Source organism: Furipterus horrens, unplaced genomic scaffold (genome assembly GCF_987537825.1).
Source record: "Furipterus horrens unplaced genomic scaffold, mFurHor1.1.pri manual_scaffold_3, whole genome shotgun sequence".
Lineage (NCBI taxonomy): Eukaryota > Metazoa > Chordata > Mammalia > Chiroptera > Furipteridae > Furipterus > Furipterus horrens.
Window position 1 is genome coordinate 156,957,956 of NW_028327173.1, and position 18,792 is coordinate 156,976,747.

The 18,792-nt window shown below is 40.2% G+C and overlaps 2 protein-coding genes and 1 pseudogene across 2 annotated transcripts in view; 1 reads left to right on the forward strand and 2 right to left on the reverse strand.

Moving 5' to 3' along the window:
- The window catches only part of MYO5C (myosin VC), an 82,774-nt gene extending 80,435 nt beyond the window's left edge, over positions 1-2,339 (reverse strand). The window contains exon 1 of the mRNA XM_090270612.1: positions 2,145-2,339. Coding sequence (XP_090126738.1) covers positions 2,145-2,171 — 27 coding nt within the window. The 5' untranslated portion in view covers positions 2,172-2,339. The remainder of the gene's footprint in view (positions 1-2,144) is intronic.
- LOC150016496 (cyclin-dependent kinase 1-like) lies at positions 2,170-5,490 on the forward strand (annotated as a pseudogene).
- A 3,932-nt stretch (positions 5,491-9,422) lies between these two features.
- Positions 9,423-18,792, reverse strand: part of MYO5A (myosin VA) — a 183,129-nt gene continuing 173,759 nt past the window's right edge. Inside the window, exons 38-41 of the mRNA XM_090270613.1 lie at positions 18,120-18,402; positions 16,470-16,644; positions 13,331-13,411; positions 9,423-13,036 (exon numbers count right to left, since the gene is read on the reverse strand). Of these exons, the coding sequence (XP_090126739.1) occupies positions 12,884-13,036; positions 13,331-13,411; positions 16,470-16,644; positions 18,120-18,402 (692 nt within the window). The 3' untranslated portion in view covers positions 9,423-12,883. The remainder of the gene's footprint in view (positions 13,037-13,330; positions 13,412-16,469; positions 16,645-18,119; positions 18,403-18,792) is intronic.

Here is an 18,792-nt window from a genome sequence, read left to right on the forward strand (position 1 = left end):
GTACAAACTGGTAGTTACAAAATAATCATTGAGATGTAAGTACAGCATAGGAAATATAGTCAATAGTATTGTAATGACCATGTATGGTGCCAGATGGGTAGCAGAAATATAGGAGGGACACTCTTAAAAATAAAGGTTGTCTAGCCACTATGCTGTACACCAGAAAACATATTAATAATATTGAATATTTAATTTTAAAAAATTAAATTTTTAAAAAGTGAAATGTGTGTTGACATGGAAAAGGATAGTAAAAAGTATATGAAAAAAACGTATTATTGCTTTCCTTCTTTGAAAATGTACACAATTTGCTTTGCAGGTTTTTTTCTTTTGTTTTTTGCCCCCCTTGGAAGAGAGAAATAGGGTAGTGAGAGGAGTATGGGAAAAGAAACAATTAGTAGATGCTCAATAAATATTTGTTGAGTATATTTAAAAAAAAAGAAAAGAAAGAAATCTTTAACAAGTAAGCTCTCGAAAACCTAAACAGGCAGCTACACACACAAATGGAGGAGCATCCCACCTCTGGAACTGACAAAGTAGGGGGCTGGCTGACCACCTGGAAGGAAGGTGGCAGCCTGGGGACACATGTGCTCCTTGGAGTAGGTGGGGACAGTCATCAAGGCCCCTTCAGGCTCTGGGATTCTCCGTTCAAGCTAATCTCTAGAAAACTCTTCCATATCAGTTTTCCTCCATTGTGCCTGGTACCAAGTGAATATTTAATATACCAGGTGGGCAAAAGTAGGCTTACAGTTGTAATACAAATAAATAATAGAATAATTGATAAACAATACAACTTTTTTAAACCTACTTTTGCCAGTCCCTGTATATTTGTGGCTGAGGCACTTAATGACAGGGGTGCTCACGTGTGTGTTTTTCCGGGGGTTGGGGGAGGATTGTTACTTAAAATGGATTAATCAGCAGTTTTATCTGTCCTCCAAAGTGTCTTTCAAGAATGGTTTTGTTCAAGAACTTTTTTTTACCTCCAGTAAGTTGAAGACCAAAGAAGCACTGTTGGATATCTGATGGCTCATATTCTCATTGGTAAAACTACCCTAGAACAGAGTTCCATTTAGAACTAGTTAATGGAAATAAATGCATTAAAGAGGAAAACACCATTTGGTTGATTTGCATTTATACTGTTACTAATTAAACAAAGTAGAAGATGAAGGTTTGTTTAAAGCTTTGAAATATTTATTTACAACTCTTGTTTATATCAACAGCAAAAGTGCCTTTATTTATGAAGGAAGGGCATGTGTCAGACATGGGTGGATTCTAGTTCCATCAATCTGAATATTGGGGATGAGACGAGGGTGTAGGAGGACCTGACTTTATGGCTATTCAAATGGATTTTTTTTTTTCAAAAGGGCCAACACTTTCACACTTTTTATCCAAATTATCAACCAAGGTCATCTCAGAAGGTTCTGGATGCTGTATGGGAATGTTGCCCTTCCTACATAGAGAGTGGAGCCCTCTGCCCCCATGGAAGACGAGGTTTCGGACGAATGCTCTGGAGCGGGTCCTGGAGTCACACTGTAAAGCACCATATGAATGTTAGAGCCTGTGACTACACATCAGGGGCCCTCAGCTCCTGCGGATGAGGCCGGGCTCATATGTCAGGCAGCTGCAGCTTTGGAGTCAGATGAACTCAAACGCACGTGCATGCATTTTGAAGATAGGAATTCTAGAAAGCAACCTGAATAGTGTGGTCCTAAATTTCTGAGCCAGGTTGTTCAAAGGGTCCCCAGGAGGATCGGGAAGATTATGGATGCGATTATTCGCCCACGTCTGAGATTTCTACATTCCCGCAGGCAACTCTGTTTCCACTTGTGGCTCGGACGGAGGGGGCCAAGGCGCACGGGAGACACCGCCCAACGCGCGACCCCTGGAAGCTCAGGCCTGGAGAGGCACTGGGTCTTCCCGTCCCGAGAGGACCCAGGCTCCCGGGGGTGCTTTTCCCATGGACAGGGACCCGAGCCCTCAGGGGCCGACGGTCCCTGCGCCCCCATCCCTGGGCCCTCCGCGTCCGCCTCCCCGCAGCCAGCGCGCCAGGTGCACAGGTGTGGCCCAGACGCCAGGTACAGTCAGCATTAGCGCTGGGCCAGCTTCCTTCCCGCGCGCCCTCCCGAAGGTCGGGCCACCCAGCCTACCTGCGTGTACAGCGCAGCCACCGCCATGGGCGAAAGAGCCAGGGCAGCTCGAGGGTCGCTACGGGGCGAGGCCCGGGGGCTGGGCCTGAGGCTTTGAGGCTCCCGGACAGGTAGCCGTGCGCGAGAGCCGCATTAATAGCGCGGGGCTGTCTTGCCGGAGAAGTTTTCTAGCGATCCCCAAACTTTCCCGAGGGCTGGCTGCCTGGGAGCAGAGAGGCGCGGATTGGTCCCTCCCGGCCCAGCCGAGCGAGTCCTCGCCGCGATTGGCTGGGACGGGGGCGGGGCAGGACGCGACCCGCCTCCGGGTCAATGGCAGCGGTAAAGGGGTCCACCTGGCGGGGGCCGAGCGCTGCGCCAAGAACCAGCCCAAGCGGGATGCGCTCTCAGGGCGAGGAAACAGGTGTGCTCTGAGAGCTGTCCTGGCCCAAGTTTCAGCTCCTTTAAGTCGCAGCTTGTTTACTGGAAAGAACTGAGGGATGTGACCATTTCCATAGAAAACCCAAGAGATCAACAAACTATTAGCACTTGTGAGAGCTCAGTCAGGTGACCATATTCAAAATCATATATAAAAAAAGTAACGTTCCTTTATATCAGAAATAACCATTTAGAAAATACAATAAAAAGTAAAATAAGATATTAACAATATCAACTAAAATACAAAGTGTCCAGAAATTACACTAACAAATGCACTCGGCCTTTGGGGAGAAAATGTTTAAATTTCTCTTCAAGGCCATAAAAGAAGGCCTGAATAATACATGTCACTTTCAGGGGTGGCAATATTTAATATTGTACAGGTATCAATTCTACCCAAATTAATAATATAGAAGCCTAACATAATTGGAATAAAAATCTTAGCAAGACTTTTGGAAAATTGTACAATGATATTTTTTATGGAATCAAGTCCCATCTTGGTTAAGCACCATCCCTCTGAAAAGTCTGTAGATTGCTAGAAAACTTCTCCTCCAAGATGGCTCAACAATGTTTTGTAGTTTTAAGTGTACAAGCCTAGCACTTCTTTTATTAAATTGATTCCCAGGCATATTATTCTTTTTATATTATTATGAATGTATATAAATGGTTTCATAATTTTATTTTCTAATTGTTTATTGCTAGAAATAGAATTGATTTTTGTATATTGATCTTATATGTTGTAAGCTTTTCTGAATTCAGTGATTAGATCAAGTAAAAATTTTTTGTGGATTCCTTATAATATTCCACACACAAAATAGTCTTTTGCAAATAAATACTTAAAAAAAAACAACTTGCCTTTCAATCGAGGTGCTGTTATTTAGTTTTTTTTGGTGCCTATTGCATTGGCTAGAACCACCAGCACGATGTTGAATAGCAGTGACAAGAACAAATAGACATCCTTGCCTTGTTCCCAGTTTTAGAGGGAAAGCATTCAGGCTTTTGTTTTTGTTTTTTGCCATTAATAGTAAGTTTCGTCATAGGTTTTTCCAAACATGAAGGAGTTCCTCCTATTCCTATTTTGTTATGATGGGGTTGTTGTTTTTTACAATCTTAGAATGGGATTGATATCTTTCTCTTCTTTTTTCTCAATCTCTGTGTTTTTGAATCTATAGACAATACAGTTGGGTCTGTTTTTTTTTTTTTTTAGTTCAGTTTGACAGTTTGCTTCCAGTTGAAGTGTTTAATCCATTCACATTTAATGTAATCATTGATATGGTTGGATTTATGATTCATCTTGTTTTTTATATGGCTCATGTCTTTTTTTGTTCTTTAGTTCCTCCTTTACTGACGTTTTCGGTGATAGATTAAATTTTTCTTGTTTAGTGGGCCATTTTAATTCCTACCTTTTAAAAAACTATTATTTCTTGAGTTAATTTTTTAGTGGTTACTCTAGGGATTAAATTATGCACCTGAATTTATCACAGGTACTTCAGTTTAATACTGTATTACTTCCCTACAGCTGTTGTAACAAAGTACCATACACTGGGTGCTTAAAACAACAGAAATGTATTTTCTCACAGTTCTGAGATCACTACTCCTACTGCTCAGTGTGGGATTTTGCTGCACTCCAATCAGGTGAGCTCTCCAAAGTAACAGCTGCTCGTTTTCACAGCTGGCCCAACTCTGGCAGAACTACCATGCTGTCTGTAGTGGGGAAGGGGAGGATGATGGGACTAGCCCAGGCAACAATGTCAGACTCCCATTGTTCTTAGAGCTCAGTGGTTTTTCATGATAGCCACCACTAATTTGTTGTGTGCTGTTGGCCACCTTATAGAGCCCTAAAATTGTTGTTCTTGATTCTTTTGTCCAGTGTTGTGCTTGTTTTTTTGAAGAGAACTTGAGCTCCTTCCTCAGTCTGCTATACTAGATATAAAATCTTTACTTAATAAATTATTGTAATATAATTCTTATACCATACACTTCACCCGTTTGAAGTACACAACTCAAGGACCCTCTAGCATGCATCTACCATAACTATTGATGACTATGAAAGACTATACCAGAATAGAGAAGTTGGAGAAGGTACCTACAAAGTGTGTAAAAGAGTAGATACAAAACTATATGTCAAGTGGTAGCCATGAAGAAAATTGGACTAGAAAGTGAAGAGAGAGGGGTTCCTAGTACTGCAGTTGGGGAAATTTCTCTATTAAATAAAGAATTTCATCATCCAAACATAGTCAGTCTTTAAGATCTGCTCATGTAGGGTTCCAGGTTATATCTCATCTCTGAATAACTTTCCATGGATCTAAAGAAATATTTGGATTTTATCCATCCAGATCAGTTCATGGATTCTTCACTTGTTCAGTCATTTGTACCAAATCCTACAAGGGATTATGTTGTCGCTCAAGAAGAGTTCTATACAGACTTAAAACCTCAAAATCTATTGATTGATGACAAAGGAACAATTAAAGTGGCTGATTTTGGCCTTGCCAGAGCTTTTGGGATACCTCTTAGAGTATATACACATGAGATTTTAACACTTTGCTATACATCTCCAGCAGTATTGCTGGGGCCAGCTCACTGTTTGACTCCAGTTGACATTTGGCGTATTGGCACAATATTTGTGGAATTAATAACTAAGAAACCACTTTCCCATGGGGATTCAGAAATTGATGGATTCTTTAGAATTTTCAGAGCCTTTGGGTACCCCCAACAATGAAGTGTGGCCAGGGTGGAATCTTTACAGGACTGTAAGAATACATTTCCCAAGTGGAAATCAGGAAGTCTAGCATCCCACGTCAAAAACTTGAATGAAAATTGCTTAAATGTGCTCTAGAAAATGTTAGTCTATGATCCTGCCCAACACATTTCTGGAAAAGCGACATTAAATCATCCATATTTTAATCATTTGGACAACCAGATTAAGAACATGTAGCTTTCTGACAAAGTTTCCACTTCTTGTATTGAGAACAGATAGTTATATTTTTACTGTCAACTCTATTTTTGTCTTGTGTATTTTTGTTTCCTTTGTAAAACTTAAGCTGTACTTCATTTTCTAACTTAAAAAGTTGTAACCTAAAAATGTAAATATTGTTCTATATGAATTTTAATAATTCTGTATGTGTGCAGATCTTACTGTAGCAAAACTATAAATCTAACAAAAATAATAAAGTATAAAACCCAGTGGTTTTTAATATATTCAGAGATATGTTAAACTATCACCAGTCAATTTTAAAACTTTGTCATCATCTCAAATAGAAACCCCAATGCTCTTTCACTATCATTCCCTGTTCCCTCATTACCACCCCCTACCACTCCTAAGTGGTAGTTAAGCAACCACTGACCTACTGTATGCCATCTCTTTTTTCTTAATTAGTCTGGCTGGAGGCTTATTGATTTTTTTATTGGCCCTTTCAAAGAACCAGGTTTTGGTTTCATTGATTTTCTCTATTGATTTCCTGTCCTCAATTTCATTGATTTCTGCTCTAATTTTTATTTATCTCCTGCTTACTTTACATTTAATTTCCTCTTTCTCTCCCTCTCTAGGTTCCTAAGGTATAAAGTTAAGATGATTGATTTTAGGGCTCTCTTTTTTCCTAATACATGCATTTAATGCTATTCCTTTCCCTCTAAGTACAGCTTTCACTGCATGCCATGAATTTTGATAAGTTGTATTTTCATTTAGTTCAAAATATTTTAAAATTCCTTGCGATTTCTTTTTTGGCCCATGTGTTATTTAGCAGTGTGTTGTTTAATCTCCAGGTATTTGGAGATTTTTTTCAGCTGTTTTACTGTAATTGATTTCTAGGTTTTCTATTGTCATCTAAGAGCATATATATAAGATTTCTATTCTTTAAATTTTATTTATTTTTTTGACAAAATTTTTTTTTCAATTAGTTGTCCCATTTTCCTCCATAGCTCCCCCCACCCAGCCCACCCCTTCTCCCTCAATCATATCCCCCCCATTGTCCATGTCCATGTCATTTATACACGTTCTTTAACTAAACCCTTCCCTCACTTATCCTCCTTCTCTCCCTCTCCCCTCCCCCCTATTGACTGCTATTCTGCTCTTTGTCCTATTTAGTTCTTTTGTTTGTGTTGTTCCTTAGTCTCCTGTATTAGGTGAGATCATATGGTATTTTTCTTTCATTGCCTGGCTTGTTTCACTACGCATAATTCTCTCTAGTTCCATCCATGTTGTCGCAAATGGTAGGAGTTGCTTCTTTCTTTCTGTTGCATAGTATTCCATTGTGTAAATGTATATTCTTTAAATTTTAAAAGTGTGTTTACAGCCCAGAATGTATTCTATGTTGGTGTATATTCCATGCGCTGTGGGTTTATTGATAAAACATTAGCAAAAATCCTTTATATTTGCATCTTTATTTGAACAATTTTCTACAATAGCTAGGAGAATACAGCATTAATAACACACATTTACTAAGTACAACATTAGACAACTACAAATTTAGAGCTTAAATGTCAATCTGATTTTGTTTTGGTTTTTACCTTAGCGTTAGGTGATACCTAGTGAAAACCCATGTTTTAAAGGCTTTTGTTGATACGAGGTGAATTATTAACTTATTTTTGAAAACTTCATGTGAGATATGCTGGGATAGGTTCTATTTAAAACTAGAGTTGGTTGATAAGGCCTTTCACTTTTCAGTACTTCTGCTTCCTTTTCAATGGATGAATACTATATCTAAGAACTCCTAAAAGATTAGCTATAGCATCTTCTTCTATGTTGATCAAAGTAGAATTCCTTTTCCAGGTCCAACAAGTAAAACTATATGTAAAATTACAAGGTTCAATTTCATTTTAGTTAAAAAGCATATCCATCTCACAGCAAATTAACAATTGAAGTTAATAATTAAAATACAATGTTAAATGTCATGAGCTCATTTCTGTGCAACACTGTTAGAGCAATTTAAGTTTCCAAGACACAAAGTGGTCAACGTTACTTTCAGGATTCCACAAAAATACATAACTAGGAATCATAAATTACAATATACATATCCACATTTAAAGAAAAAAAAATCACCATTTGTTGGATAAAAATTAAAGGGCTCAAATGGTTTAGAAAGCCTGAAATGTAGTCTAAAATTTTACAACATATGGTAACAATATTTGAAAAATGCATAAAAATGTACTGACCTACCAAGCACTGAATTATACATTCCAGTTTCAACTCAAAAGCATTTTTCTTTCTAATATTTTAGGCAATATTACAGTACTAAAAAAGTCATTTTCATATATTTATGACTCTAATGACACTCATTAAGTTAAGCTAATGAACATTTTAATTAGACCAAATTATAAAATAAAGAGTATAAAATGCATTTTGGCAGATATGTTACTTAGTACCTTTCAGTTCCTGATCTATTGCAAATCCACTAACTCCATGTTGATTTAATTTAGAGTAATATAATGGATTAAAATTTATAGCACTCTTGCTTGTCTTCAATCTTTTTTCGTACCAGGTTCTTAAAAATTATTTTTTAAGAATGTCCATGAAAATTTTACTTATACGCCTTACCTTTATTAAGAAAAGTTCAGTGGAAAACAAGCCACTTAAATATTACCAAGAATCTAACATCTCTATATTTCTTTCATATGTTCTGTTCGCTTCCATGTGACACAGAGCCCCCCACACTCAGGAACACTTTCTAAGCCCACATTTCATCAGTTCTGAGTCTACTGCCGCCTCAGAGTTCTAATACCTGTTTGCAACTAACAGAAAAGAAAGGGAGAAGTAACAGGTGGGGGAGGATCATGCAGACAGGGGAGAAAGGAATTAGTGGTTGGAGGCCACACCCAACCAAAACCCTAACAAAACCTTGAGGAACAGGGCTTGATATTCTCTCCAGGCAAGTTTTCCCCTTACAGAGGAAAAGTTGCAGAGAACTTAAGGCAGCTCCAGGAGGGAAGGGAGCAGGGGTTAAGGCGGCCCTCACAGCACAGCCTGAGAAGAAATTACAATGCACTTATCCATGAACAGAGGCCACAGCAACACACACACAGCCTCTGCAACACACATGCACACAGCACACCTCTTAGGTCCAAAGTAAACACGGGCAGCATGCATACACCGCGATGTTCAAACACACCTGGCTTGCAGAGTGGGGTGCACTGAGAGGGACCTTCCTCTTCACTTTGGAGAGGCGTTCCCTGCTTCCCATCAGGTTGGGACAGCCTGCTACTAATTCATGACCTAAACACAGAGGGAGTCGTGCACCCTCCAAGGGAGCACTGATTCATTACAAATGTCAAACCTAGCAGGTAACTATGACGAAAACAAAACTACCGAGCTCTAGGCTCTAAGTGCTTTATCTCGTTAGCACAAAGAACTACTATTGCTCGGTATTGCTCATTGCTCAGTTCCCATATGCCGGTTGCTAAGTCTGATAAAGAGAGAGCACCACTTGCTGACCGTGGTGCCCCACAGATACCAGGAGGAACAGAAGTAACCTCAGGACTTGCTCAACGCTGCAGGGCTGCGGGGCCTCGGGCAAGTCTGACCAGACCTCTCTCAAGAGATCATCAGCAGATGAATGTAGCTGCGTTTCCTACCTTCCAGTGTTGCTGTGAGGATACAGTGAGGTAACACAGAGAAAGCGCACGGAAGTAAAGCATAGCCAATGCAAGGTACTGTCCTGCACGACTTTCTAAAGGAGAATTCAGGGGTCAAACAGTAATTTTTGCTTTTCTATTTTATACTAAATAGTTGAAGTTACCCAGAGGATACTTGATTGTGCTTCCTGGGGAACTCTATGAGCTGGTAACTGTGTGTGTGTGTTTATGAGTGTGTGTGTGTGTTTTATGGGAGGGAGAGGAGAGGAGAGAGGGGAGGGGAGGGGAGGGGAGGGGAGGGGAAGATGGGGAGGGGAGGAGAGTGGAGGGGAGAGGAGGAAAGAAGAAGAGAGGAGTGGGAAGTAGAGGAGAGGGGAGGGGAGACAGAGAAACTGTGAGATCTCAAGATGGTGGCAGGTGCCCCTTTAGCTAGGGTTACCAGGAAAGTAATTTCTCACAACAATCACTGTACTGAAATTCTAATAAGAAATTTTCATAGCCTCCCCCAATTATTAAAATATTTGATTAGGATTAAGTATAATTACCCAGAAAGAGCCAACTCTCAATTATTCATTGAAATAACACAAATCATACTGATTCACATCTCCAAAGCTCCTTTTAATTGGCTTTGGAATATATACATTTGTACTTTTGCTCCTACAAAAGAAGTGTCATGTATGTTGGGATTTTTCAAAACTTCCAAAGGAATTGTAAAGCCACATCCGTGGGTTTTATGCCATATTCATCTTCCCCTGCCTAGAGTTAACTCTCAGGCAGCTCAAAGCCTTAACCAAAGCAAAGTGAAAGGAGAAACTGCTTCTAATTTTTCTACTGCGCACTCCAAGGTGGGAGATGAATCTGTAGGTAAGGTGAGTGGGGAGAAGAGTATTCAGAAGGGGCTATTAAGACAATTAACTGTTGTTTTAAGATCTTTCTTTGAATTCCTATTGTGTGTCATAGAGGAATTATGAAAAAGTAAATTAGTGATGTTGAAGAATGTACTAGAGGGAAGTGAGAACAAGAAGGTCTACAAAGATTGGCCTGAAGGTAAGCCACCAGGCAGGCTGGGGCAGCTGAGGACTGACTCCATCCACTGATTCTACAGTCAGATCAGGGGAGTAGAGGGCAATGGGACACATAGTTTGCATGAGGGAAGAGGAAGAATGAACAGATAAATGGGTGGGTGAAAGGCTGCTGGAGGTGTCTTTGAAATTGCAAGACAAAGTGTGGATGGACAGAACGAAGGGTGAGCAGTCTTCCCAGGCCAAAGGACACCCAGAGTCAGCAGAATAGTGCTGCATCCGCAAGTAGTACACAGATTCACTATCAGGCTGTGGGGTTCCCTGGCGGTAAGGTACTCTTGTTACGACTAAGGACCTTTAGGCTGCTAGGCAAAGTTAATTCAGATCCCCATCTGGGGTTCTGGGTAGGCCTTGGAGGAAGTGGGAGCCCTGGAGCAGCAGAATCTTTGTGTGGCCATCCATGAACAGGAGAGACTCTGGCCCAGGAGTGGAACAAGCTGCTGCACTTTCCAGCAGAAAAACAGCGCTCAGGAGAGAGACAGGCCCAGACTAGACACATCAGTTACGAGTTGTCTGGGCCTAAGAATAAGAGCTGCAATGGCAGTGGGAGCTCCAGTGTGATCCTGAAGGCCTGACAAGATTGAGGGTGTGCATGGGACATGCCACACGACACTAAGCTGGGGACCGGGGAGGTTTCCAGGCCTGAGGTGGACAGCGTACACCGTGGGGCTATTTTTCTTTTTAAGCATCTCCCCACTCAACTCCCCATCTATGCTCTTAAACTATGACACCTTCGGTACTAACCAAATGGTTATGAGTTCATTGAAAAACACATTGACAAACCAGGCAAAACTGAGAGAATCTGATTGAATTAGTAGTGTTTGGGTTGGTTTTGCAAATAAATAAACGTATACAAACTGAATACAGCAGTACCTGATTCAATAAAAAGTATCTAAACAAATTAACTTTCTAAATCATGTACACTGAAGAAGGGTTATAGCTACACAGACTTGTGATATTGCATTTTATTAATCCCTCAGACTTAACAGGCACCAAACACTAGTCTTTGCACCAGAGGATAAACTTACTAAGTAACTGCAGCTCGTTTCTCTAGGAACCAAGCGCCAAGAGGACAGAATGTTAGACATGGAAGGGACCTGAAGACTTAGTTGTCCAACCCTTATTGTATAAAAGAGGAATTTGAGGCCCAAATAAGTTAATAGACAGTATTTATCTTTTAATAACAATCTTTATCATTGATTTGAAATTATTTGACTTCCATTAATAATATTGCACATATTTTAATAAAATGTCATTTTTTATAAACCGTCTAAGAGTTAAATTATATAAATCTATGATTGTAATGCAGAACCAGAGTTTCTAATGAATTTGCTTTTGCACAACCTGAAAGACTTATTGTATAAGATATCTAAGAAAAAAATGCAGGATATGTTTAACTGGAATTTTGGAATGAAAACATAGAATCTGGGTCTTATTGAGCCAAATCCTCTGTAAAATCCAGTAATCTTCTTATATTTCTTATATAAGTCAAAGTATTTCTAACATCATGCTCTTTAAAGTATCTAGTAGTACTGAGAACATGTATAGAAGTTGCAAAGCCTAAAAAAAGGAATCATAATTATTTATGATATACCTTCTTTTCCATAATTTATAGGATAATCAAAGTTTCAAGACCTGTATCATGAATATTCTGACAATGCTCTCTAGATAGTGACTGAGATGAATTCTTAATAAATTAAGAAGTAATAAAACCTGTCAAGACTGAATATATGCATTGCAGGAATCAGATCTGGGAACTAAAATTAAGTCACTTCACAGAACACTGTACCCTGCTGTGATATCCACCCAGGGAAAAATAATGAGCACATCAGTGTAATATGTCCTGAATAAATAATGACATCAACAATTGCCATTCTAATTCTACCCCTAAATGTCAAACATTTTATTAGTACACAACTTTCCAGTGTCTGCTACTGTGCAGGTAAATCTGTAGATATTTGCACAAAACCCAGTTAAAACTGTGATCTGATTGAATTGTAAACAGAATTGATAAAAGAGAAGCTTATTTTTGTAGTGCCTAACAAGAATATCGCTTACATTTTAAAGAACACAGTATGTAGCAGCAATTTAAAATGCTCAGAAAACTACAGTACAAATGGACTTCTATGCTATATAGCAAACCAGCATTCTCTTAACATCTCTATTTAATAATGACACAGATAAGAAAGTTACCTGACTAACTACTGTACACATTGCCAGTTTATTTCTTTGATCCAGTTCGACGACATCAACATTGATTCCTAACTGGTATGATACGTACTCACTAGCAATTTTTTTCCTGGTTATCACAGAGATTCTCTGTTGGTACCTTGCTAACAAGACCTCATCTGGAAGTTATGTTTTTTTTTATACCATTTAGATGCAGTGCTAAAGATTTAAAGTAAATACTAGCAGCTGAAGACACATTTTCCCATCCCTTCTTCCATTCACCTGCATGTAAACTCAGGATAGCTAACTGGTCAAGGGTGGGTGTTGCTCTAAACGTAACAGCACAAAGGAGCGTAACTTTCTTTCCAAGGTGATGTAAGTTAATAATCTCTTGTTTAGAAGATAATCACTACATTTTCTTTAAAAATGTGTTTTCAGAAGCTCTCTGGAAATAATCAATTCTTATTTCAGGCAAGAAGTGTATTGTCACTGCTGGCCTTGACAGCACTTTCAGACTCGGGATATGAACCCCAGGCCCAGGCTGGCTGGAATCTGAATGGTTTCCAGTGCGAGGGAGGACGGGTTAAAGGGAAAGGTGACGGGAAAGATGTGTTTAGCATCCATGAGCAGCTGAGGAGAGTCCTTCCTGTCTCGTAAACGCATCTGGAAGGTTAAAAAACAAAAACCAGAGCATCAGTTCTTTGAATCTATAAAGAAAGTTTTCTTTTACCAATAATCCTACCAAAAACTCCCCAACTAATGAAGAATGTTTACATATGCTTTAAAAATAACTTCATTTTCCCAATAAGCTGTTATTAAAAAAACTTAATGCACTGTAAAAATAAAATAAAATAATATGATTAAAAAACATTATCCTTCAACAAATTGTAAAATTTCCATTCAAAATACTGTGTTCATGAATCAAAAAAAAAAAAAAAAGAACCTGGGAGATCTTACCTGTATAGTACGAATAAATGACACAGAGACTCTTTCTTCAAACTCATTAACTGGTGTATACAAATTCAACACTTTGACAATCTGTGAGAAATAAAATGATCAAACTTTTCAGCATATTTTCAAGTACACACGAGGTGCTTATGGTCTGGAAAACTAAAAGGATCTGTGCATAGTTTTCAGTTCTACCAGGGCTGGGGTAGGACAAGAGGGAGACGGAGATGGTCTTAAGGCACATGTACCTTTACTATTTGAATTTTTATAATAAAAATGTATTAATTTTTGTACATTTCAAGAAGCAATGTAAATTTGGAAAAATATTAAATTGTACAAAAGAACACAATGCGAAAAGCAAAAGTGCCCCATCTCCCATCCTCCCAAAGTGGCAATTTTTGACAGTGTCCTTATTCTCCAACTAGCTACTTTACTTTTAAAGTATATTTTATTGATTATGTTGTTACAGTAGTTCCAATTTTTTCCCCTTTGTTCCCCTCTGCCCAGTACCTGCCTCCCTTCCAGCAATCCCACCCCCCTTAGTTCATGTCCATGGGTCGTGCATATAAGTTCTTTGGCTTCACCCTTTCCTACACTATTCTTAACTTCCCCCTGTCTATTTTGAACCAATCAATTATGCTTCTTAATCAATGCACCATTTCCCCATTTCTCACCCTCTCCCCAGCCCCCCAGCTAATAACCCTCCAAATGATCTCTATACCTATGATCCTGTTCCTATTCTGGTTTGCTTAGTTGGATTTTGTTTTTATTTTTTAGATTCACTTGTTGATAGTTGTGAGCTTTTTGTCATTGTAGTGTTCATAGTTTTGATCTTCTTTTTCTGAAGTAAGTCCCTTTGACATTTCATATAATAATCGCTTGGTGATGATGAATTCCTTTAGCTTTACCTTGTCTGGGAAGCACTTCATCTGCCCTTCCATTCCGAATGATAGCTTTGCTGAATAGAGTAGTCCTGGTTGCAGGGTGCCTTTCATCACATTGAATACTGCTTGCCAGTCCCTTCCTGCCTGCAAAGTGTCCTCTGAGAAATCAGCTGATAGTCCTATAGGCAACCCCCTGTAGGCAACTCTCCGCCTCTCTCTTGCTGCCCCCAGGACACTGTCTTTATCTTTCACCTTTGGCATCTCAATCATGATGCATCCTGGTGTGGTCCCCTCTGGGTCCAGCTCGCCCAGGACCCTCTGTGCTTCCCAGACCTGTATGTCCATCTCCTTCACAAAATTTGGGAAGTTTTCCTCATTTTTTTCAATTCTTGCTTCCTCATTCTGCACTGCTTGACTGTTTTTTCTTCCTTATGTTCCAAATCATTGATTTGAACCCTGGTTTCCTTCCCTTCACCATTGGTTTTGTGTGGATTTTCCTTCATTTCACTTAGCATAGCCTTTACTTCTTCTCTTATGCGTTTGCTGTACTCAAGCATATCTGTCAAGCCTGTGAGCATCTTTATCACCAGTGTTTTGAATTCTGTGTCTGTAAGGTTGTCTATCTCCTCATCTGTTAGGTTGGCTATCTCCTCATTGCTTAGTTCTCCCACTGGAACCTTGATTTGTTCCCCCTTTTGGGCCATACTTCTCTGTCTCCTCATTCTGACAGGCTCCTGTGTTTGTTTGCCTCTGCATCCCACATAGAGCTTTCGCTCCTGTTACCTTGTAAGGGGCGGAGCCTTAGGGATTTGTAAGTACGGGGCAACCTGTTTCACCACTTTGTGGTGCTGTATGTGGGGGAGGGGTCCGAGAGGGAACAATGCCACCTGCCCAGCACTCGCCCCTTTTCCAGGCACCTTCCCCACTTCTGCACCGGACTGGTGTCCCTCTATCCACTGCCCTGGCCATTGCTCCCAGAGTGGGTGGGCCTGCGGACACTCCAGGACTGTGGGGGCCCTTCAGACAAGCAGACTCTGCTGAGAGACCAGCAGCCTCTGCCTCCACCTCAACCCCCACCGGTCTGCACAGTCAGAAGCAACGAGGCTCAAGGCTCGATCTTTCCCGGAGCTGGGACCGCAAGCTGCGAGGTCCGGTGAGGAGCTAGGAACGCTCCCCAGGTGTCCCTCCTGACTTTAAAATGTGTAACTGCGCTCTCCGCTGGATCGCTGCTGCCACCACCACACCGCGTCCTTCTGCCCCGGCTCCACTGCTTCCACCTGTCTGGATGAGCATTTCTTCTTCACATTCCCGTTTGCTGGACTTCCGTGCAGCCCGATACTCTGGAACCTCTGGTTGTTTCCAGCCTTGAGGCAGTTGCACTCCTTCTCAGCTGTGGAGGGAGACGTCTCCATCTTGCCCAGAAGTCCCGGCTAGCTACTTTTTATATGTATTTCATGTATAATCTATGTAAGACTTCTGTGCTATGATGATATATGTGATGAACATTAAGAAAGGCCAAGAGCGAGCACAGAAATAACTGCTCAAATAAAAAATAGGCATCTTTACACTTGTGCCTTCCCGCATGCTGTTGCCATTGTATCCCCAGTGTCCTCCTTTTTTCTCTTCTCACTCCTTAAATTCAGTGCCCTGCTTGAAGGGACCTTCTATGAACACAGTCCGTTATGGTCCCTCAGCACTTCCTTTAGACAGCTCAACACTGAACTTGGTAGAAGCTCTTATAGTAGAATCAGCTGGGTACATCTGTCTTCCCTACTAAACTTGGAGTTCTTTTTAAGCAGAGAATGCTCCTTATTTATTGAAGTATTTCTCCCAACAGCAAGTATGATCCCTTGAGATAGCAACTCAATTCTTATCATTTACTGAATTGAACAAGAATTATTTGTCTTAAAATAGAGTAATCTAAAGAATCATTTGATTGTAAAATAATATGGAAAATTATTTTTTAGAATACAAGCTCTATTTGTTTTGTTCATGGTTGTGTCTCAGTGCCTGGAATATTATGCACAGCACTGTAGACACTCAATAAATATTTATTGAATGTTGAATGTGGATGACTGTGACTAGGACTGAAATGTGTTACTTTCTGGTAAAATCTTTCTTCAAGATTTGTATACAAATATATCTCCTCTGATGCAGATGAAGTCAGCTCAGAGCCAAGAGCAATAGCTAGAAGACTTCTTCATTTGCCTAACTATCGCCATGATGAATGTTCAATTATCTCATAGTAGGGAAAGCTGCTTTACCTGGGCAGTAGTTAAAGCATTGCACATGGAACAAATGGCTTCTGCATCATCATCTGTTTTCTTTTTCACTTGCAAAAGCTGAGCAGCCTGAATGAGAGGTTCCAGAGTTTCTTTAGCCCCACTGTTCATCAGATTCTTGTCACGCAGCCATTCTTCCAGTTGACTGACATTGTACCTATGCCAAGAGAAAGAGAGAGAGAGAGGGAGGGAGGGAGAAAGTGAGAGAAAGCAAATTTATTGAATGTTGTCATAAATGTCTTAATTTTGGGGATGTGGCTTTGACAGTAATTTCAGTTAAAATGACAAGCAGTAATCTTGTTCACTTTTCTTAAATCTTATCAGTTATACTTCAAATTATCATGATAAAAAGTCATGAGGTTTATAATCATAATTACATAAGAGTAAAAGACTAGAGAATATAATTATCTTTAATGCACGATAGAAAAGTAGCCATTATATCAAAAGTTATAAAATCAGACTTGCTAAAAGATAACATAGAACACATTTTATGGCCATGTCCTTATTACACAGCGGACCAGAAAACACTTTGTAGCTTCTTTTACAACGTCAGATGTGAGAATTGATAATCCTTTAAGTCCTCTCTCTTTCTTAAGTCCAACTATATAACAAAATCCTATCCCACAGACTTTGTGCTCCAGCCCCCTTTAGGGAAGAGCCTGGGTGATGGGGGCAGCGGCCTGAGAAAGCTCAGGGATAGAAGAAGAGAAAGGCAGAGACAAAGACCCCAAGAAACTACACAGATGCTGAGGTATTAAGGGGTGGGCAACTAAGTCACAGTGGTTCTTAAAATCAAATGAGGTAAATGGACACACGATTGGAACTTAATAATCAGAAAAATAGGAGGAATGTTATGACAGGTGCTTCAAATGTATAAACAAAGCTTATGGAGAAAGAAATTCTACTACTTGAATGTAAGGCATTAATGTTAACCACAATGAATGTGGGTCAGAATGGAAAATTTGAAAAGACTGCCAAGGTTTCCTGAGATTAAGTAACTAAAGACTTTTGTAGGAGAAATCCTTTTTTCCCTCTCTTGGTGAATATTCTGTTTTAAAATAAATTATTTGTAAAATAAATCAATCCTATTAGATAATAAGGTTATGCTGAGAAATAGTTGGGCATCAGCCTGGATACAGCTTTTCCTTAAACATAGAGGGACATATTTCAAGTCTTAGTAAAAGATTTATTACACATGCTCTTGTTGCTATGGGTACAAAAAGTTATTTTGTAAAATAAATTTCTAAAAGCAATCAAATGTTAGAAATCTTCATTATCTTTTGGTATTTTGCTACTGTACAATTAAAACACACACAAAAGAAGAGGAAGCAGCTATCTCACCTTCATGTATTTTTCATCATCTCTCCAACCCCTCAGATGAATTAGCTTCACAGGGGAGCAGAGTTCCTAACAAGCAGTGAATAGAACCTGTTGGAAGGCACAGCCGGGAGCCATAATGACTGAGAGGGGAGAGGTCCAGCCGGCAGGAGGAAGGGGCTCCATGCCTGGGTTTCCCTTGCTGCCTGGCTGGTGGCTGCAGACATCAGCACTAACCTCAAACAAGCTGTCAGCAATCTGTACCCTAGCGGGCAGTTGGGCAGCGGGAAGAGGCCATCACAGGCATTTGCTCACCTGATCTGCATGCCTTTACTCCAGGAGCACATGTCCTTGCGCAGGAGGAGGTTGTTCAGAGTGATGGCCCCCACAATGTAGAACATCTGCTTGACCACCTGCTTGATCAACTCAGGGTCCATGCCGTGCTGACACATGACTGAGTGGAAGGAGTTTAGCTGCCGGAGGATGGAGTCCAGGGTGTAGGTGCCCTCATCAGCGATGCTGGAGGTCCGCTTCCTTAGCCCCGTGGGCTTTACCCCGGACACACCCTGAATGGTCTCATGCTCCAGCATGCCTGAGACTGCAGGAGTAGTTCAAGTTAGAAGATCTGGAAGGAAACCATTTCATGTCCATACAGACACACTAACACACACATTCAATGATCTGAGCATCCAAACAGAGGGAGAGAGAACTCCCCCTCCCCACAAAAAAAGACTTTTTGATTTTCAACTGTAATGAAGAAATAATTCTTAAATGCAAAAATTTACCATGAAATTAAGAAATCTTAATGGTGTATTTTCTAAACGATGAAGCAGCCGCCTTGTAATAGCACCAGTGTGCAGTACCTTGGCAGGGTTTCTGAGAGAGAGGTATGTAGCAGTTAGGGAGGAGACAGTATTCTCCAGTGCCATGTGAGCCTCAGAGGCAAACAAATCAAGTAGCAAGAAAGGCAGGGGCCTGGGCAGGGGTC